This window comes from Lepidochelys kempii, chromosome 8, assembly GCF_965140265.1.
Source record: "Lepidochelys kempii isolate rLepKem1 chromosome 8, rLepKem1.hap2, whole genome shotgun sequence".
In the NCBI taxonomy this organism is placed as follows: domain Eukaryota; kingdom Metazoa; phylum Chordata; order Testudines; family Cheloniidae; genus Lepidochelys; species Lepidochelys kempii.
The window spans coordinates 55,843,533-55,865,391 of record NC_133263.1 but is presented as its reverse complement, the minus strand read 5'-3'; the positions used below and the strand labels follow the sequence as shown (position 1 = coordinate 55,865,391).

Below are 21,859 nucleotides of genomic sequence, written 5' to 3'. Positions count from 1 at the left end.
GCATTTCTCAGACTGGACAATGAGGATCAAGTCAGTTCCCATTTTGTTTAGATTTGGCTTCAGGTTTTCTGCTGCAATACCTGAAAATAGACCTAGCAGGGAAAGGTTTATTAGTTTAAAAACAACTCTTTCCATTGCAATTTAAAAATAATCAAACTTGTATAAACCAGAGATTTGGAAAAAATGAAATTTGTGACAGATTTGATAGATTCTTAAAGTATAATTAACAAAGAATTACATATAAAATACTACAAAACAGCTGATGGAAAGGTCATGGGCCTCTGGGAGCTAGACTTTAGAATGCAGTGCTCTCAATTACTTTTTCCTTCTCAGCCTGGTTGATTGGAGGCAATATTGGCAGATTCTGGAACAAGCCAGCTCTTTTTCCAGGAGGTTGGCTATAACCATGACCTTTGATGAATTCACCAGTGGCAGTAAAATTTTGGTTCTGCAAAATATTTAAGCCGCCACTTATCCTAATGTCTTTACTCCTTAGGCAGCAAGTTCACTTGATGCTGAAGATGGTTTGCGATTCATGCAGGAAATGATTGAACTATCCAGTCAGCAACAAAAAGAGCAGCAGCTACCCCCACGTGCTGTTCAAATTGTTTCCCACCCATTCTTTGGCAGGGTAGTATTGACAGCTGGGCCAGCACAATTTGGAATGGACCTATCCAAACACAGCGTAGGGGTATGTATAATGTGAAAATCTTTAGAACGTATGATTTGCTCTTGAATTTTATTTATTTGTGCTTTTTCTCTGTTGCATTGATCTTAATTTTCTAGTATTGCATTTATTTCAAAATACTCAGCTAGCACTTAGATTTATAATAGACATTTAAAATAGTTAGAATTTTAGATTGTTTCTTTCTTCTGACTCAGACACCGCAGAGTTCAGTCTGTGTTTCCTTAGGCAACAGTCATGATTCAGCTTCCACATGCAGGTGCTCCAGTTGTTTTCTGAATGCTGTATGTGGAATATAACTCTTGCATCCTAGGGGGAGAGGCCAATGTAAGGGAAGAGAGCTTGTCAAGCTGCTAGGATTCAGCATGGCTGCCATTCATGGCTGCCAATTAACAACATTTTAAAAGTTTAATGAGGATTAGGCTCTCCTTAGCCCATCAGAAGTTCAGAGAAAGTGTCTCTCTAGATAAAGAGAAAATTACTTGTCCCCTGTGAAGTCAATGGCAAAACTCCCATTAACTTTAATGGGAGCAGGATTTCAGCCCACAGGGTATACTCTAGATATGAAACAAAGTGTGCTCTCACATGGTTTGTGATATCTTAACCATAATTATTCTGTATTTTGTTGACTATACTTAAAAGGTTACAGATGTTGGCCCAGCATCTTATAATAGCCTTTTTGTTTGTACTATGTGAAAGCCAAATCAGTCCAAACTGTTCAAAGAAATTAGTTTAAAAATTGTTGATTAGACAAGTTTTTTGAGAATCTGTCATAATAAAGATTCCATGATAAAGGTCCTGTAGTATGCTGGGAAACACGGGATGACTGGAAAAATTATAAAAGGTAGGAAACATTTACAGGTTTGACTCCAGTATTTTAAATCATTACATCTCTCAAACAGACAAGAGGATTTGTTGCAACCAGTAAACCTTACAATGGATGCTCGGAGATCACTAATCCTGAATCAGTGAAGGAGAAAATTGCTTTGATGCAGAGAGGCCAGTGCATGTTTGCTGAAAAGGCACGAAACATCCAAAAAGCTGGAGCAATAGGGGGCATTGTTATTGGTAAATAAAACTATCTTTTTTGTTTTGTACAACTGTAATCTGTGTTTTCCACAAGGTTATTTAGATTATATATAAGCATATTTTCAAGGGTGGCAGGCATCTGTTACATTCTTGTGAGCAGTCAGCACAACAAGGTACAGAAATCCTGTTGTTGGAACAAAGGAGGTGTGTATACTTAATATCCTGCTTGCACAACAGAATGGAGCCAGACAGAAACCTACTAGTGGAGAAATTCAGTGAGGGGGTTTGTTCTGACAAATCAGAAGTTACGAATTAACTTTTGTTTGGAGCTGAATGTTGTAAAATAAAAGAATGGTTGTTCTTTCTATAATCTTCATTTTCTAGTCTATGCTTTCCCAGCTAAGTTAGTAGTTCTAGAGAGGAATGTACCATTTACGTTCCTTATTAAAAGTTGAGTAACTGTGATTTCAGTACTGAAAATAGATAACTGATTAGTAGCAATCCTGAAATGATGTACATTGAGACCTTTTACATTCAGGAATGCATCTGCTTGTGAAATAGCTTTTTCCTTCTAGGTCCAGTACTGTTCTTGATTTTCCACAGCCAGGCAGGCATCCACCTTTTGAGGCAAATTGAAAATAAAAAATTAAAACTGCTGGACATGCCAAACAATATTGCCTCCCACCCACAAAGTCTCATCACCATCTCAGGCAAGCAAACAGAATTGAAATACATTCCCCCTTTTGACTTAACTTGCTTCTGTCCACTCAAACCTCTTCTTTGCTGTCTCCACCAGGAAATAAGGTTAGAAAATTGTAAATCTGGGGAATTCTAATTAAACTACAGCACATTCTCTGAAATTCCCACACCAGCTATTCAAGCTGCCTTTATCCTATGTAATGAGAGAGCACCAATCCTGACCGACGTCCATAATGGAAAAGCTTGCTTACTCTGACCTTCTGTTGGCTAGATGACAATGAGGGAAGCAGCAGCGACACTGCTCCTTTATTCCAAATGGCTGGTGATGGAAAGAATACAGACGATATCAAAATCCCCATGCTCTTCCTGTTCAGCAAAGAAGGAAATATTATACTTGATGCAATCCGAGAATACGAGGCTGTAGAAGTGCTTCTTTCTGATAAAGCAAAAGACAGAGGTAAGGGTAAAGCCATTCGTGTCTTATAAAGATAAGTAATAATCTTTATCAGTTGGCATAATGTGAAATATAAAACAAACAATGGTTCTTATTTTCTACCTGAAAAAAATAAGTGAATTGGGATTGAGGTGAAAATTCTGTTTGACTTCCATAATTCTAGTTTGTTGAATTAGTTTCATTCAAACTGTAACCATCTCTTAGAATTTCCCAATACATGTCCAACTTATTTAACTTGAAACACTTTACACAAGGTCCCAAACAGAAAAAGTGAACGTTATAATTTTGCTGTAACGAATTAGACTAATAGTGCTACAACGTGGTTGGGTTTATTTTTATTTAAGCCTCTGAAACCCTTTTTTCTTGGAAGAGCTTTTCATATTCTGCTTTGATATCTAGGCTGTGTGTGTTTCAGGGTCCTGACTTGTAGATGTTTCTCAGTTCCAAGTGATGTTCTTCATATCTATAAAGATAGATCTGATTTTTCTCACTGTAAAGACTAGGCAGAAGTGGTTCTCATTGAGCATTTAATTTCAGAAAGGGGAACTACACAAAAATGAGGTAGTCAGTTAAATAGAAATTAAAAGGTACAGCACCAAAAGTAAAATCCCTGCAAACTGCATGGAAACTTTTTAAAGACACCATAGTAAAGGCTCAACTTAAGTGTATACTCCAAATTAAAAAACGTAGTAAGAGAACCAAAGAAGAGCCACCATAGCTAAACAACAAAGTAAAAAGAAGTGAGAGGGGAAAAAGGCATCCTTTAAAAAGTGGAAGTTAAATCCTAGTGAGGAAAATAGTATAAAATCTGTCCCAGATTGAGGTGTCATTAGAGGTGGTTTTGGAACAAATTGATAAACTAAACAGTTATAATTCACCAGGACCTGATGGTATTCACCCAAGAGTTCTGAAGGAACTCAAATGTGAAATTGCAGGACTACTAACTGTAGTCTGTAACCTATCATTCAAATCAGCTTCTGTACCAAATACCAAATTTGAGGATAGCTAATGTGACGCCAATTTTTTAAAAGGGCTCTAAAGGTGACCCTGGCAACTACAGGCCAGTAAGCCTCACTTCAGTACTGGGCAAACTGGTTGAAACTATAGTAAAGCACAAAATTGTCAGACACATAGAGGAACATAATTTGTTGGGGAAGAGTCAACATGTTTTTTGTAAAGGGAAGTTATGCCTCCCCAGTCTACTAGAATTCTGTGAGGGGGTCAACAAGCATAAGGACAAGGGGAATCCAGTGGATATATAGTGTATTTAGATTTTCAGAAAGCCTTTGACAAGGTCCCTCACGAAAGGTACTTAAGCAATCCTGGGATAAGAGGGAAGGTCCTCTCATGGACTGGTAACTGGTTAAAAGATACAAAACAAAGGGTAGGAATAAATGGTCAGTTTTCATAATGGAGAGAGGTAAATAGTGGTGTCCCCCAGGGGTCTGTTCTGGGACCAGTCCTATTCAACATATTATAAATGATCTGGAAAAAGGAACAAACAGTGAGGTGGCAACATTTGCAGATGATACAAAACTACTCAAGATAGTTAAGTCCCAGGGAGACTGCGAAGAGCTACAAGAGGATCTCTCAAAACTGGGTGACTGGGTAACAAAATGGAAGATGAAATTCAGTGTTCATAAATGCAAAGTAATGCACATTGGAAAACAATCCACCTATACATATAAAATGATGGGATCGAAATTAGCTCTTACCATTCAAGAAAGTGATCTTGGACTCATTGTAGATAGTTCTCTGAAAACATCCACTCAATGTACAGCAGCAGTCAAAAATAAACAATGTCGGGAATCATTAAGAAAGGGATAGATAATAGGACAGAAAATATCATATTGCCTCTATATAAATCCATTTTATGCCCACATCTTGAATTCTGCATTCAGATGTGGTCGCCCCATCTCAAAAAAGATATATTGGAATTGGAAAAGGTTCAGAAAGGGCAGCCAAAATGATTAGGGTTATAGAACGACTTCCATATGAGGAGAGATTAGTAAGACTGGGACTTTTAAAGAGACAACTAAGGGGGGAAATGATAGAGGTCTATAAAATCATGACTAGTGTGGAGAAAGTAAATAAAGAAGTGTTATTTACTCCTCATAACACAAGAACTAGGGGGTCGCCAAATGAAATTAATAGGCAGCAGGTTTAAAACAAAAGGAAGTATTTCTTCACACAACGCAAAGTCAAGCTGTGGAACTCTTTACCAGAGGATGTTGTGAAGTCAAAGACTATAACAGGGTTCAAAAAAGAACTAGATAAGTTCATGGAGGATAGATCCATCTCTGGCTATTAGCCAGAATGGTAGGGATGATGTCCCTAGCCTAGGTTTGCCGGAAACTGGGAATAGGCGACGGGATGGATCACATGATGATTACCTGTTCTGTTCATTCCCTCTGGGGCACCTGGCATTGGCCACTGTCAGAAGCAGGATACTGGACTAGATGGACCTTTGCTGTGATCCACTATGACTGTTCTTACGAGATTAAAGTTGCCAGCACCAGTAATTTTACATGATAGTAATTATCCTGCTTGTGTGGCTCTATCCGTTCCATCAGCGTACATAGGGGATATTCTTTCTAGACTCTTTTTTAACAAACTTTCCCATTCCAGTAATACTGCTTTTTTTCAAACAGGATATCTGGGGAGCAGCATATGAACTTGAACTTCTCTAATAAACTAATATTAGCACATTCATTTTTCCCCATCGTATGTACAAAGCTGGAACGCAAAGTTACAGCACTTCTGGATTCCTCACATGGAATCTTGATGTCCATCTATTTATACCAATGGGTGAACTGTTCAAAGTAGTTCTTCGCTCTACTGGGGCAACTGCAGTATAAACAAACCAATCCTTCGCTTCCACCAAACAAGAGAATATTATGTGTTACGGATTTTTAATGCATATGTGCTTTCTCCCCTCCTTGTGCTACCATTGGAATTTCAGCAACAATATTTAAAGGTAAAATGATTCCAAACTACATTATTGATAGCAGTAAGTATCTTATATTAATAATCAAGTTATATACAGTTGGACTACCTAGCATTCTTAAAAACAGTTTCCTTTATTTAGCAGTGTCAGTTTTCTTTAGTTTTGAACATTTATGTAACTGAACCAGAAGAACCTTCCAACATTAATGTAATGGGGAGCCAAGGTAGGATGCAGATTTATGTATTAGTATGTCTGAATTTAAATTTAAAAGAATAGATCATAGCTTTGCCAGTTTATCAAATGAAGACCTTGTGGCTGTACACACTACCTTTCATGGATCTTTGGGCTGCACTAAAGTCCAATTTTGTAATACATGAGCCATGGTGGGCTGAACTGTACACTCATGATTAAGAGGCAGAAAACAGTGACATAAGAGCATTGCTAGGTAAGCCTGAAGAACCACTACAGATGCTAGTACCGTGAATTGACTAAACTTATGAGCAAATGATAAATTAACTTCACAGTTAAAAAACAGTATTTGCAAAAGGCTTAATACACAGCACTCGAGGGACTAAGATTCTCCATACTAATAAAAATCTGAACCTACATGAGGTCTGGAATAAGATCAAGGGAGACAATTGAAAATAAAATGTAAGTGTTCATTTCCTAGTGTATTTCAATTGCCTTTTGAAAGTACTTACAAAATTCTTTTTTCTTTTTTTAAATAAAGATCTGGAAATGGAAAACATGGACCAGAAGTCATCTGAAAATGATTCACATAAGCGGAGACCAGAAACGACTTCAGCATCTGAGGACCTCAGCTTGGTCAGTCAAGAGCCTGAAGGAGAAGAAAGTTCTGATGTTACTCACCTCGATTCATTATCTCCTGTTGATGCAGACAGTGATAGCATTTCCATTTCAAACCAGGAGTCCTGTATCACAGAAATCCATGAGGCTATTGTTCAAGAGACAGAAAGTACAGAATTAGATAACAAGCCTCAGGAACAATCTCAGACTGAGAGAGATTCCAGCTCCAATGTTAATTGGGATAATAGAGTACAGCCTATGGAATCCATATTAGCAGATTGGAATGAAGATATAGAAGCATTTGAAATGATGGAAAAGGATGAACTATGACTTCTAATAACTTATTTGTGGATAAACAAAATGGTGAATTTGTTGGGTAAAAGTGAGGACCTAATATCTAAGAATTAGAAATTGTTCAGTATTGTGATGAGCAACCAGGTTTCACCTGGATAAAAGAAACCCAGCATGTGTTATAATTTATATGGTTTTAATTTTTCCTGTTTTGAAATGGGAATGTGCAATTGAACTGTTTGTATGGCTCTGTTGCATGGTGCTGTAATACAGAAGGTTTCATTCAGGGAATTAATCAGATTTCTGCATTCCAGGCTTCTGGAGAGCAGATTGCCTTGGCCTCTGGAAAGGTAGAAGTTGAATGTAATGGGATTAATACACCACTTGTTGGCTGGTTATGGCACTTGAAGGCAATAGTCAGAGGCTATTCTAGTTGAAGGTTCAGTTTCACTGATAAAGGCCTTTATGGAGAGAAATAGGTGCAACTGTGAGACATTTCCAGCTGTAATGTCTTTAAAACACAGCTAGAAACAGCTCAATTTGTCCTGACATTTATATCTTATTAAGATATAGCAGTGTTGCTCATCACTCCTTCCATCTGTTTTGTAGAATGTCCAAGATAACCTGGATTTTTCCTCTTCTGCTCTTATTTCAACTAGAGGCTGTATAAACCAAAGGTAATGTGCTGTATTAGGAAGCTCTCTTAGGAAAATTAAGAAAGCTTTGCTAACTAGAGGAGTAGTACATAAAGGTTCACAGTGATTATGAAGATTGTTACTTGAATTAAGGTAAATTGGGCAAAACATGTTTTAATACAATTTTTCCTTTTTGGCCTTCCATGCTTAAAGCTATCAAGCTTAAAACTACCCTAATATACAGAATTTAGCATTATTATTCTCTGAAAATTGAAATTCTCATCTGTTGAGTATTTATGACAATTTCTGTTTTCTCTACAAGATCTATATCTGTCAGCCTTAAATTTGTAACATTTTGGGCAAGAAAGCCAGTATCAATAGTGAAGTACAACTGTTTACCTTTAGCTGTTGGGTCCATAATTCAAAATTTAGTGATGTGAAGTCAAAGAATAATTGATATACTTCGTGGCATCTGGGTTTTTTTTTTTTTTTTTTTTTTAATACAGGTAAGCCTGGTTCCTAATTTATCATGTTTTTGGAAGTATCCTCTAATTAAACCACAAATCTGTTTAAGCAAACAAGAAGCAGTTAGCTTAACTGTGTCCAAATTAAAACTGCCAAAAATCTAGTTTAAGTTGATATATAGACACGGGTTTTAGTTAATTATGGTTCAATTCAGTATTTAATTAATCTGTTTTTTCCTTTTCAAAGAGAGACTTAACACTGCCTATATCACGCACCAGACTAAAACTGAAAGTTTTTATATTTATATATAATCTTTATAATGGCAGACAGATGTATCCCTGTCTGAAGTGCACCTTTCATTTTACTGGTGAGATTAAAATGTGCCGAATATGCAAATGTCAATCAGTACAGCCATACTGTATTGTACTTGTGTATATTTATATACGGTTTCAAGTCCCAGACAAATGTTGTATACATGTAATCTGACAGTGACACTTGCTCTCAAGAGTATCAAAATGCAAAAGTACCTTTGAGAGCATGTTAGTCAATCATAATACTACACAGAAATTGAATGACAATTTAACTGAATAGAGATGTAGTTAACTTTGAGATAGTGAAGCAGTAGGGAACTAGTGAATAAGTGTCCTTTTAAAATGTAGTTTTAATTTCTTTGCACAAATAACTATGGAGGTTTGGGCTTAATATATTGGTACAGCGCTGAAGCTAAATACTTCATCATTTTAGACTGAGGGATTGATTTTAAAGGATGAGATTATTCCTCAAAATCTTTGAAGTGTCCTTTGTAACGGGTGCCCAGCTCATGCAATTGAGGCATGCCTGGTATGGCCACAGAATCCAGTGTGTGTTTTTCTGGGCAACAGATGATATGGCTGCAAGTGACCAGTTGCACCATACAGTGGTGTAGTTCAGAAATCTTAACTCTAAAAAGGAGTTAGATATTTCCAAATGTCAGAATCTGGTGCCACTAATGAGGGTTTTTATTCTAACTCTACTGGATGTAGGCTACACTAATAAAAGCTGCACAGGTTCTGTGGTTATATTCTTTGATCTCACCATGGAAGTACCTTCGTTTAGGTATTTTTAAGGATTGTATGTAAAGTGGTTTTCTGGTCATTACATTAGCAAAAGGTTTGTCAAATTAAATTTTTAATATGACAGCTAAAGTTTTCAGTTCCTTCCTGCAGAAAGTGATTTAGTTGTTAATGCTAAAATTTGTCTTTAGAAACGTTATTAGAAGTTGATGCTCTAATTCTCCCTGTCACCACAAGGTAATCATTTATGACTGACTAACCTTACATTAAGTGTAAGCACCGACACAACAGTTCTGACACAGGCACATTCCATCCTCTGAAGTGAGGGATTGTTAAGAGAATCCCTTGATATAATTTTTGAAGCATCTATTTTGTGGTGGTCTACCTCAGATAAATGTTGTCCCTTTTTTTGAGATTAGTTTAACTTTAACTTTACCTTTTTTAAGCGATTATGATGGCCATGGTTTACAGAACTGATTCAGGTAAAGTAGACCTTTTGGGGAAAAAAGGATAAATTAGGGGACAATTTTATTCAGGTTTTTTCACTGTCTTTTTCCTAATAAAGATGGAAATAGACTTTAGTTTTAACCTCTTCATATCACTCTAAAAATACAATAAAAGTTTCTGTAACATGTTAATGCCATTTTAAAAAGCAAAAGGAATGTGTGATTGGAGAGGAGTAGAGTGTACTTTGCAAATTTTTAAAAACTTCTATTGTGCTTAGAGAATATTCCTCTTGCATCACTAAGTCAATATCATGTGTATATTTCCCTGCTCTGATTGTGTTATTTGGTTAACTAGAACACTGAAGAGTTTAGAATTCTTATTCCCTAATGTAATTCAAAGTCGCCAATTTAATATCTCCTTTGATGTTAAAGGAATATTCTCTATTTACACTTACTGTTTCATAATGAAGTTTTAAAATAAACTGAGCATTGTTTCTCCTCCTACCGTGGTTTTAGCTGAAGGCTTAGCTTTAGTCAGTGAAACAGTGTGTGGCAAGATTGTAGTGAATGTTAACAGGACACCTTATGCAAAGGCTTCAGTCAGAACATAAAAAAAAACATTCTGTGAATGAAATATTGTATGTTTGGATTTTATAGGATTTTTTACCAGCCCAATTTACATCCATATATTTTCTTATGATGTAACTTATGAAATATCTAATAACAGGTGCTGTAATACTACTGTTGGGTTTTACTGTCTGGTGATAAGTGTATACAATATTTCTAAGAGCAACTGTGTACTGTGATGTAAAAGTCTGGGCTAAAATGTATATAATCCTTGTATATAATTGAGTACTGGATTATAATTGCTGATTGTAAAGATTTAATAAAATATGTAAATATTCTGGTCAAACTCCTTTAAGAATTGCCTGCATGATCCACATCTTGGCCTTCTGGAAAGCTTTACACATCATCCCTCACAGTATCAAAGGATATACAAGGAGTCATGGCCCATCACTCACTTCCTTCTGGCAGCCAGAGAAACTAATCACAACCTCCTCTAGCTGTTTAGTGCCATTGAGCTGTACATCTTCGAGTTTAAATAACTGCTTTAGTCTCAGTCCAGAGGGACTCAGTACTAGTGTGACTAATAAGGTATCATGTTGCACATGGTACCCTTCTGTGGTGTGCACACACACGGAGAGCGCTTCGCTTGTGCCAGGGAGATGCTTGGCAAAGGGCCTTGTGCTTTGTTGGCATAGACAGAGCAGGGACTCACCCCACCTCCCAAACCCAGGTCTCCTGCAAGGTTCTACAGAAGATAAATAGCCTCACATCTAGCCTGATTTGAGCAATGCAGGTAATTAAAACATTGGAACAACATGAGGTGGGGTCTCCAATCACATGAAGACTCAGTCAAGATTGGATGTCTTTCTGGAAAGTAAGCTTTAGGTCAACCACAGGCAATGGTCTTGATGTACGAAATACTAGGTAAAAGTCTATGGCCTGTATTATACAGACAGTAAGATCAAATGCTCATAATAGTCCATTCTGGCTGTTAACTGTGGTAATAGGCCCTGCACTTCTTTCTGAAGACTGAATCCTCAAGAGAGTAGGAACCCATTCCTCCTCCTCGCAGGATGCAGTGACCACCTCAGCTACTATCTCTCCTCTTAACTAGCCCTGAAAGATTTTGAAATCCTTAACCTACCTATCTACAGCATTATGCTTGAAACTGGCAGCTGTTCAGAGAAAACTCAGCCTGTTTGATTGATTGGCTGCTGTGACTCCAATCCTTCATTGAATGGTACCTTATCGTCATTAAACAGGCCAAAGACTTGGATGCATGGGGTATTCCAAATCTACTATGACCCACAAGTCTGCTCCTCATAGCAAGAATAGTTTCTAGGTAGAAAGGCTTATTTTTAAGCTATTAATGCATAGCATATTTCTAGCCTACTTACTTTTAAAAAGGCAGCATTCTACACTTGGACCTGAAATCCCTGCAGCTCTTTGAAGCCATGGCAGGGTTGAAGTACAATAGTTACCAAGAAGCTGTAATGCTTCTAGATAAACCCATGCTGCAAAATGAAAGATTCTCTACTGGGGCATCTGCAACCAGACTGAGCTTAGGTCTACTGTTGTTCCATCTCCTACTACTGACATAGTCCAGCCTACTGCAGATTCCCGTTTAAGACTCCACTCTGTTCAGTGACAAGATTTCTCAAGAGGCTATGACATGCCATTCCATCTGTTCATAGATCCACACCTATAAGATTTAAGCCTACCCCTCAACACACTGCTGAAACAAACCCTTTCAGGATAGCTCTCCATCCTCTGTTTTATTGACATCAGAGAGGAAGGTTATTAAGTTGATGGGTGTTCTCATGCACAATGTTCCCTGAGGATAAGATGACCTAACAGTCTCAACCTCCCAACCAAACCACAAGAATTACCAACAAAGACTAAGGCCAGGTTTACCCTAGTGACTTACATTGGTATAACTATATCCTGCAGAGGTGTGAAAAATCCACAGCCCTACCAAGCTAACCCACAGTGCTGTCAACATAGCTACTGCCTCTTGTGCAGGTGGAGTAACTACAGTGATGGGAGAAGCTCTCCCATCAGCATTGGAGCATCTTCACTTAAAACGTTGCATTGGTGCAGCTGTCAGTGTAGACCTGCCCTAAACTACATAGCTTGTATGTCAAGAGTGCACTGAGCTATTATCTTAGTAGATTTTGTTCAATTAAAAAGTCCCCTTGTTTATTTGTAGTTTATGGGCATAAACCCATAGTTATGTAACACTGCATCAAGACATGTTACAATTTAAGGGGCTGATTAAGTGACAGTTCTCAAGCCACTGAGCCAAAGCAATTGCCACTAGACGTGAGCAAATAATTTTTCAGTTTAGGGACCAACCAAAAGATCCCTTCTAAAAAAATTTGTTTTGGTAAGAAAAAAAAAATGGTTTCAGAACTGAAAATTTCATTTCAGATCAAAACACACCAGAAATGGAAAAAAACTGAAATGAAACAAAATTAAGTTTTTCGTTTCTCTTTGGGGGGTGTTCATGTTTGCTTAAATATAGCTAATTTTCAAAACGAAAAGTGAAGTGAAGGATTGAAATGTTGTTTCCAAATGTTCAAACTAAACAGCTTAGACTTTTGCAAAAATTTTTTTTTGGCCCAAACTGTCAAATTTGATCTGACTTGAGTTTCAGAGCCCCCACAAAATGCATTTTCCATCTACTGTACTATTGACTGAATTTTTTTTATCCAGCTCTAATCACCCAGCTGAAATGCACAGCTGCTACACAGCTTTCTTTCACACACAATTACTCTCTAGGTATAACTTCAGAATCTGATATTTTATGTGGCTGTTTGTCTTTATTTAATTAGATCTTCCACAAGGATGATTGCTAATAAAACTTTCAGGAATGTGACTCTATATATGTAGGCAATACTCAAAGTGAACCATGTACTCTGTTGTAACGAGTTCTTTAATTTGATTCCCTGTACAGCTCCATATGACCCAGCCCCACTTCTTTTAAGTTCAAGTGATGGAATTTTAATTGAAAGAATTAAAAAGCAGCCCATGACTACAACAGGGTTCAAAAAAGAACTAGATAAATTCATGGAGGATAGGTCCATCAATGGCTATTAGTCAGGATGGCAGAAATGGTGTCCCTAGCCTCTGATTGCCAGAATGAGCTATGGGGATGGATCACTTGATGATTACCTGTTCTGTTCATTCCCTCTGGGGCACCTGGCACTGGCCACTGTCAGAAGACAGGATTCTGGGCTAGATGGACCTTTGGTCTGACCCAGTAGGGCCATTCTTATGTTCTTAGTGGTTCCCGAACCAGGGGTATGCATAGCCCTGGAGGTATGCAGAGGTTTTCCATCTAGATATTTGCCTTGTTTTACAACAGGCTACATAAAAAGCACTAGCCAAGTCCAGTACAAACTAAAATTTCATAGACAATGACTTTATACTGCTCTAAATACTATACACTGAAATGTAAGTACAATATTTACACCCCAACTAATTTTTATAATTATATGGTAAAAATGAGAAAGTAAGCAATATTTCAGTGATAGTGTGCTGTGACACTTCTGTATTTTATATCGGATTTTGTCAGAAAGTCATTTTTAAGTAAGGTGAAACTTGGAGTGCACAACACAAATCAGACTCCTGAAAGGGGTACAATAGTCTGGAGAGGTTGAGAGCCCCTGAGCTAAAACATCTTTTATGTCTCATCAGCTACAATATCTTAATCTAACTTAACTGATTGGTGTTTTTGTTTGTTTGCTTTTTTTAAAAAAAAGCTGGGTAATAACCAGAAGTTCCTTATCTACATGAAGTGATAGGTTTCAGAGTAACAGCCGTGTTAGTCTGTATTCGCAAAAAGAAAAGGAGTACTTGTGGCACCTTAGAGACTAACCAATTTATTTGAGCATAAGCTTTCGTGAGCTACAGTTCACTTCATTGGATGCATACTGTGGAAAGTGTAGAAGATCTTTTTATACACACAAAGCATGAAAAAATGGGTGTTTACCATTACAAAAGGTTTTCTCTCCCCCCACCCTCCTGCTGGTAATAGCTTATTTAAAGTGATCACTCTCCTTACAATGTGTATGATAATCAAGGTGGGCCATTTCCAGCACAAATCCAGGGTTTAACAAGAACCTCGGGGGGTGGGGGGGGGTTTGTAGGAAAAAACAAGGGGAAATAGGCTTGAATAGAGACTGGGAGTGACTAAGTCATTATGCAAGGTAACCTAAGTTAATTGTATCAAATTTGCAAATGAATTCCAATTCAACAGTCTCGCTAGAGTATGGTTTTGAAGTATTTTTGTTGTAATATCCCAACTTTCATGTCTGTAATCGTGTGACCAGAGAGACTGAAGTGTTCTCTGACTGGTTTATGAATGTTATAATTCTTGACATCTGATTTGTGTCCATTTATTCTTTTACATAGAGACTGTCCAGTTTGACCAATCCACATGGCAAAGGGGCATTGCTGGCACATGATGGCATATATCACATTGGTAGATGTGCAGGTGAACAAGCCTCTGATAGTGTGGCTGATGTTATTAGGCCCTGTGATGGTGTCCCCTGAATAGATATGTGGGCATAGTTGGCAACGGGCTTTGTTGCAAGGATAGGTTCCTGGGTTAGTGGTTCTGTTGTGTGGTATGTGGTTGCTGGTGAGTATTTGCTTCAGGTTGGGGGGCTGTCTGTAGGCAAGGACTGGCCTGTCTCCCAAGATTTGTGAGAGTGTTGGGTCATCCTTCAGGATAGGTTGTAGATCCTTAATAATGCGTTGGAGGGGTTTTAGTTGGGGGCTGAAGGTGACGCTAGTGGCGTTCTGTTATTTTCTTTGTTGGGCCTGTCCTGTAGTAGGTGACTTTTGGGAACTCTTCTGGCTCTATCAATCTGTTTCTTCACTTCCACAGGTGGGTATCGTAGTTGTAAGAATGCTTGATAGAGATCTTGTAGGTGTTTGTCTCTGAGGGGTTGGAGTAAATGCAGTTGTATCGCAGAGCTTGGCTGTAGACGATGGATCATGTGGTGTGGTCAGGGTGAAAGCTGGAGGCATGTAGGTAGGAATAGTGGTCAGTAGGTTTCCGGTATAGGGTGGTGTTTATGTGACCATCGTTTATTAGTACTGTAGTGTCCAGGAAGTGGATCTCTTGTGTGGACTGCACCAGGCTGAGGTTGATGGTGGGATGGAAATTGTTGAAATCATGGTGGAATTCCTCAAGGGCTTCTTTTCCATGGGTCCAGATGATGAAGATGTCATCAATATAGCACAAGTAGAGTAGGGGCGTTAGGGGACGAGAACTGAGGAAGCGTTGTTCTAAGTCAGCCATAAAAATGTTGGCATACTGTGGGGCCATGCGGGTACCCGTAGCAGTGCCGCTGATTTGAAGGTATACATTGTCCCCAAATGTAAAATAGTTATGGGTAAGGACAAAGTCACAAAGTTCAGCCACCAGGTTAGCCGTGACATTATCGGGGATAGTGTTCTTGACGGCTTGTAGTCCATCTTTGTGTGGAATGTTGGTGTAGAGGGCTTCTACATCCATAGTGGCCAGGATGGTGTTATCAGGAAGATCACCGAAGGATTGTCGTTTCCTCAGGAAGTCAGTGGTGTCTCGAAGGTAGCTGGGAGTGCTGGTAGCGTAGGGCCTGAGGAGGGAGTCTACATAGCCAGACAATCCTGCTGTCAGGGTGCCAATGCCTGAGATGATGGGGCGCCCAGGATTTCCAGGTTTATGGATCTTCAGTAGTAGATAGAATATCCCAGGTCGGGGTTCCAGGGGTGTGTCTGTGCGGATTTGATCTTGTGCTTTTTCAGGAAGTTTCTTGAGCAAATGCTGTAGTTTCTTTTAGTAACTCTCAGTGGGATCAGAGGGTAATGGCTTGTAGAAAGTGACGTTGGAGAGCTGCTGAGCAGCCTGTTGTTCATATTCCGACCTATTCATGATGACAACAGCACCTCCTTTGTCAGCCTTTTTGATTATGATGTCAGAGTTGTTTCTGAGGCTGTGGATGGCATTGTGTTCTGCACGGCTGAGGTTGGGGGGCAAGTGATGCTGCTTTTCCACAATTTCAGCCCGTGCACGTCAGCAGAAGCACTCTATGTAGAAGTCCAGTCTGCTGTCTCGACCTTCAGGAGGAGTCCACCTAGAATCCTTCTTTTTGTAGTGTTGGTAGGGAGGTCTCTGTGGATTAGTATGTTGTTCAGAGGTGTGTTGGAAATATTCCTTGAGTCGGAGACGTCAAAAATAGGATTCTAGGTCACCACAGAACTGTATCATGAAGTGAGTAATTATTGCCCATTGTATAAATATTAACACTGCATAAAGAGACAGTAACTTTTTAAACTAGTCATTCTTCTGTGTAACTAGATACAACGGGCTAATTTTGCGAAAACCCATTGCCACAGCAAGACCTCAACCAGAGGTACTGAACAGCCATATCAGAACCATGCGGGGCTTTACCCAATAAATCAATCCTTTTAGTGCAGTGGTTCCTAAACCATAACAACCTGTGAACCCCTTTCACTAAAATGTCAAGTCTCGTGAACCCCCTCCTAAAAATGAATATTTCCAGGGATTTTCTCCTTTACCTGAGTATAAATTATAAAAGCAGTGATCTTGGAAATGTGTTTTTATGACACACTATTATTATTTATCATTACAGTATTTTTATTACATTATGAAAAGAGCAACACTCTTCCAAGATCTCACTTTCGTAGCTTGTATCACTTTGAATAAGTCTGTTATAAGACATACTCCTTGATGAAACATATGAGCCTTAAGATGTGAAACAGCATCAAGTTTTTTAAGAAGCCAACTCAAAGAGTTCCTCCTACACGAACATTCAGGTCTTGAGCAGTCCTGGCAAACCACGCACATTACAACAAAGCTTAAATGTGTTCTTCATAATAATTTTAAAAACAGCAAAAAAATCCACCTCCCTTTCCATTTATTACAAAGAGTCTTGACATTTAAATCTCCCCAGTGTGATAGATATGCTTGCTTTGATCTGCTTAGCGCTTGGAAGTCCAGGGGCTCCGGTTGCTGGCCCTGTGCTGCCCAGGATCCCTAGGGACAGCTCTGTCTGCCATAAGGGAATTTTTTTTCAAGAACCCCCTGTAACATTTCATGAACCCTAGTTTGGGAACCACTGCTCTAGTCTAGTGAAAGCAACAGCGACTGCAGCAGATTTGATATTTCCTCCAGTAGAGGGCAGGTGTTCCGCACAAACCAACCCATTCATTTCATTACCAAGTGAAATGCAGTGGAGTCCTCATTGCCAAGGCTCTGTAGGTGAACTGGGAGTAATGGCCATGGAAGTTATTTTCAGGTCCTTTATTTTTATTGTTTAATAATAAAAATGCAAAAATCTCACTTGGACAAGAACAAGAAGAGAGAAAGAAAACATTAGGGGCCAGTCACAGAACAGTGAGCATTTTTTGATTTCACAAAACAAATTACTTTTGATACTGAGCACATAATTTGGGTGATAACTTACAAAGGCCCAGTCCTGCAGCCCGTATTCCCTGCAGAGCATGAGTGACTTTAGTGGGACTTCTCGCCCAACTCAGGGCTGTACGATCTGTGTACAATATTGATAGAAACCAGTATTTCATAAATATGAAGTGGCTCTATTTACAGGCATGTTGGTTTTGGTAGAAGGGTCTCTCTCACATCTCTTAGTTCTTTTAACAGAGTGGCCGCCACAATTCCAACAGTTTATGCTTTTATCATTTTAAGTCAGATGTTTAGATTACTTTGGGATAATTTTCTGTATTTGATCTAGAATATACCCTTTAGCTTGCACTAAACTTTCACACATTTAAATCCAAAAATAAAGACTAATTCTAAAATTCCTTATAAAATGCCATCTAAAAAAATAATTCTTCATTAGCACGCAGTGTATGGCCAGCTCACGGAATGTGCTAGGGGCCCTCAACGTGCATTTTCTTCATTGCACGTTGAAGGTGCCCAGCAGCTTGCTGGATCTCAGGTCGTTAGAAGAGTCAGGCTGTTGAGATCTGTAAGTTTTAAGTACCTATTTAACAGATGGGTATACTGGCAGAGATGAGTTAGGGCCACATATCATGCAGCATGTTGTGGTGGGAATGGGAAGCAGACCTCCCAATTCCCCATGCTCTGTTTTGAACACTAGCCAGACTTCTCCTCTGAAAGGAGACGTGATTTTTTAATTTTAGAATACTAATACTAGGAAGATAGTATAAGAGTGCAGCTTAAAACAGTTAGTTCTACTACAGGTACAAAATGGTGCTGAAGGAGACTTACAGTTGTTTGCATATCAGTAACCAATTGCCCAAAGCTTGGCTGAAACACCTGCAACTTTGAGATTATTACACAAGACTTAGGACAACATGATGGCTTTCACTGCCAGTGAACAGCCATGAATGCATAGCCACGTGGAATTCGTGGCACTAGTTTGATTCTGCATTGAAGGCATTTTTCTAATAATCAGTTCCAAATTCTCAACAGTCTGTTCAGTCTTGCATGGGAGTTTAACAAACCAAACATCCTGTAAAGAAACAAGGGGCGCATTCTCAAGGATTCAGCTGGATGATTTGAGAGTCAGTCTAGGCACAAAGGCTCAAATCCTCTCCCCTGCACAAAGCCTACGTTAAACAAGCTTTGTGCAGATGGGTTACACAAGGGTTGGAGGAAAATTAATCCTTCCCCTTTCCTCTCCGCAGCGCATTTTGGCTGCTGATCCATACATGCTATGGTAAAGATTGTGCCCCAACCCCACCCTGCTCCAGAGAAAGACTTCATGCTACTGGGGATGGCGGTGCCACAAAGGAAACACGATGGTATACAAGCCTGTAACTCCCCACAGCTCCCAACTAGCCAGCAACACCTCACCTATTCCACCACCCTATTGGGAAGGGAGTTTACAACAATTACATGGGCCTGATTTAATCTGCCTGTGGCAGAAACAATTAACTCTATCACTGGTGCTTAGACTCCTCACAAAAGCACTTCTTCAAGAATCAATATGGCAAGACTCATCCCTGATAAATTCTATCCCCTAACTTCATTCTATAGATATGCCAATAAACGGAGGACTAAGGTCCAGGCATCTCACTGGGGCCAAGGGAATCTCTTTTGGCTAGAAGAGTTTTCTCCTGTGTGGCCCATTACTAACCAGAAGGATTGTGGAATCCTTCCTATCAATCTACAATTCCTGGAGAGGAGATTTTCACATAAGTATAAAATTCATTTATTTAAAGGCCCATCAGGTATGAAACAGAGAGAAGAAAAAAATTCTCTAAATGCCAAATACCCCTTCAGAGGATAGCTACCCACCTAGCCTGGTAAGACACACACAAGGAAGAGCCACTGCATTTTATTCCGACCCTGCCAGATGCTCCTTGACTTCAGTGGAAGTGGAGGGTGCTCAGTGCCTTCCAAGCTTGAACCCACAGTGAGAATTCTCCATCTAGAGTGACCTGATGTTTGTGCAGAGAAAAACGTACTATTCGGAATGAAAGGCAGCTCAAAAATGCCTCCCTATTTCATTATATGGGTTTTAGGGATAAGAGCTCCCGCCAAGAACCCATCAGATGACCAGTGGAGGCTTACTGCTATTATTACACAGCAACAACAGACCAGCTCAACTGTTTGGTTGTAGCCATGTCAGTCCCAGGATGTTACAGAGACAAGATGGGAGAGGTGATATCTTTTATTGGACCAACTTCTGTTGGTGAAAGAGAGAAGCTTTTGAGCCACACAGAGCTCTTCTTTAGATCCTGGGAAAGGTACTTCCAGCATCTCAGCTAAATGCAAGGTAGAACAGGTTGTTTAGCATAAGTAGCTAGCACATATTCTGAGGCAGTAGTTGCGAACCAGGGGACCGGAGGCAGGTTTCAGGGGATCCGCCAAGCAGGACCTGTGTTAGACTTGCTGAGGTCCAGGGCAGAAAGCCGAAGCCCCACTGCATGGGAATGAAGCCCAAGGTCCTCGGTCCCACCACCTCAGGCTGAAGCAGTAGCCTGAGCAACTTGGCTTTGCAGGGGCCCCTGTTGTGTGGGGCCCTTGCCAATTGCCCTGCTTGCTACTCCCAATGCCAGCCCTGGCTTTTATATGCAGAAAACCAGTTATTCTGGCACAGGTGGGCCATGGAGTTTTTATGGCAGTCATAGGACAAAAATGGGAGTTTGTGGGTTACAGAGTGTTGTAATAAGCCATAAATCCATTATCTCTGTTCAGTCCATGATTTGTGCTGTCCAGCAGAGTTATGAATTTAAGCTCCCAGGCTCATCTTTTGAAAGTGTTGTGCAGCTTTCCTTTGAGGATGAGGACTGATAGGTCAGACAGAGAGAGTGCTCTGTGAAAAGTGTTCACCGTGATGTGGTGTTTTTGTCTTTTATCATTTTTCTGTGGAAGTTCATCTGAGAACCCAGTAATTGTCTGGTTTCACCCATATAGTTGTTACTGGGGTATTTAGTGCACTGGATGAGGTATACCACATGTTGTGATAGGCATGTGTTGGACCCATGGATCTTAAAAGGTGTGGGGGGTGTTGACCATTGTAGCAGTGGAGATATGTCTGCAAGTTTTGTATCTGCTGTTCTGGCAGCATCTGGTGCCGCTTTGAGTTGGTGTGTCCCGGTCTGTGGGGAGCTTGCTTCTGATGATGAGCTTGGGGGTTGTTTGAAGGCCAGAAGAGGGGATTCAGGAAAGATTTCATTCAGGATGGGCTCCTCATCAAGTACTGGTTGCAGTTGTTGGATGATAACCCATATGGGTTCCAGTGTGGGGTGGTAGGGGACAACTAGGCGTGTGAGGTAGGAGGGGGGTTTATTTCTGTATTGAATCAGGTTCTCTTGGGGTATTTGGATGACCTGATCCATGATGCGATCTACTTTTCTGGTGGAGTGTCCTTATTTGGTGAAGATGGTTTTGTGTGTTAAGGTGCGTAACCCAAACTCTCTCCTTGGAGAATATTCTTTGGTATCTGAGCGCCTGACTGTAGATAACAGATTTCTTGGTGTGTTTGGGATGGTTACTGGATTTGTGAAGAAAGGTGTGGTGATCCGTGGGTTTCTCGTATATGGTTGTCTGTAGGATTCCATTGTTGAAGTTGATTGTGGTGTCCAGGAAGTAGATGCTAGTGTGCGAGTGTTCCAGAGAGAGTTTAATGGAAATCTATGATGGAGTTTAAGCCGTCTGTCCAGAGCATGAAAATATCAGTGATGCATCTCAAGTACATCATTGGTTTCATGGTGCTGAAGCTGGACTTCAGCTAAAGTAGTAGTATCAAACTTATTAGAACAACTGGTGCAGGGAGAAAAGTAAACCACACACATGTGGATAATGTGTAGTAAAGAGAGGCTGCTGCACTAGAAAGATTATGTAAAGAAATTGGCAATCAGAAATTGCTCAAAGTAACGTAGTCACAGAGAGTTAATTCGCCAATGTGGAGGAGACAGTGAAGCTGCTTCAACAGAAACAGCCTTTTTGAAAGGCGGACAGCCTAGAATTTTATCAGGGATGGACAGAAATGGAAATAAAGCAACATGCCGAAGGAAGATATGAAGAAAATTATTCAGAGGCCCTCAAATTAAGAAATCTGCCCAAGATTCATACACAAACCTATGCCTCTCAGAAAGAGAGGGTGGATTAAAATTAGTTTAAAAAATTTACCCAAATTTACTCAGAAACAGTGCAGAAAAGTTTGTAGTCTGATAAACAGCCAGAGCAGGAGGAGTCCATAACATTTTCAGAACAACTAATCCCAGTGTTAAGAGGACATTTCTTTCAGATAATCTGGAAATAGCAACAAGC

General features: G+C 39.6%; 1 protein-coding gene across 4 annotated transcripts in view; it reads left to right on the top strand.

Annotated features, from left to right (window-relative positions):
* Nucleotides 1-10,423, top strand: part of EDEM3 (ER degradation enhancing alpha-mannosidase like protein 3) — a 46,682-nt gene extending 36,259 nt beyond the window's left edge. The window contains exons 17-21 of one of the 4 annotated variants that reach the window (XM_073356666.1): nucleotides 497-691; nucleotides 1,588-1,753; nucleotides 2,685-2,870; nucleotides 5,830-5,877; nucleotides 6,545-10,423. In XM_073356666.1, the coding sequence (XP_073212767.1) occupies nucleotides 497-691; nucleotides 1,588-1,753; nucleotides 2,685-2,870; nucleotides 5,830-5,877; nucleotides 6,545-6,951 (1,002 nt within the window). In that variant the 3' untranslated portion in view covers nucleotides 6,952-10,423. Of the gene's footprint in view, nucleotides 1-496; nucleotides 692-1,587; nucleotides 1,754-2,317; nucleotides 2,425-2,510; nucleotides 2,871-5,829; nucleotides 5,878-6,544 lie in introns of those variants that run through there. The other 3 variants (XM_073356663.1, XM_073356664.1, XM_073356665.1) reach the window with 3 other exon arrangements.
* The last annotated feature ends 11,436 nt before the right edge of the window (nucleotides 10,424-21,859 follow it).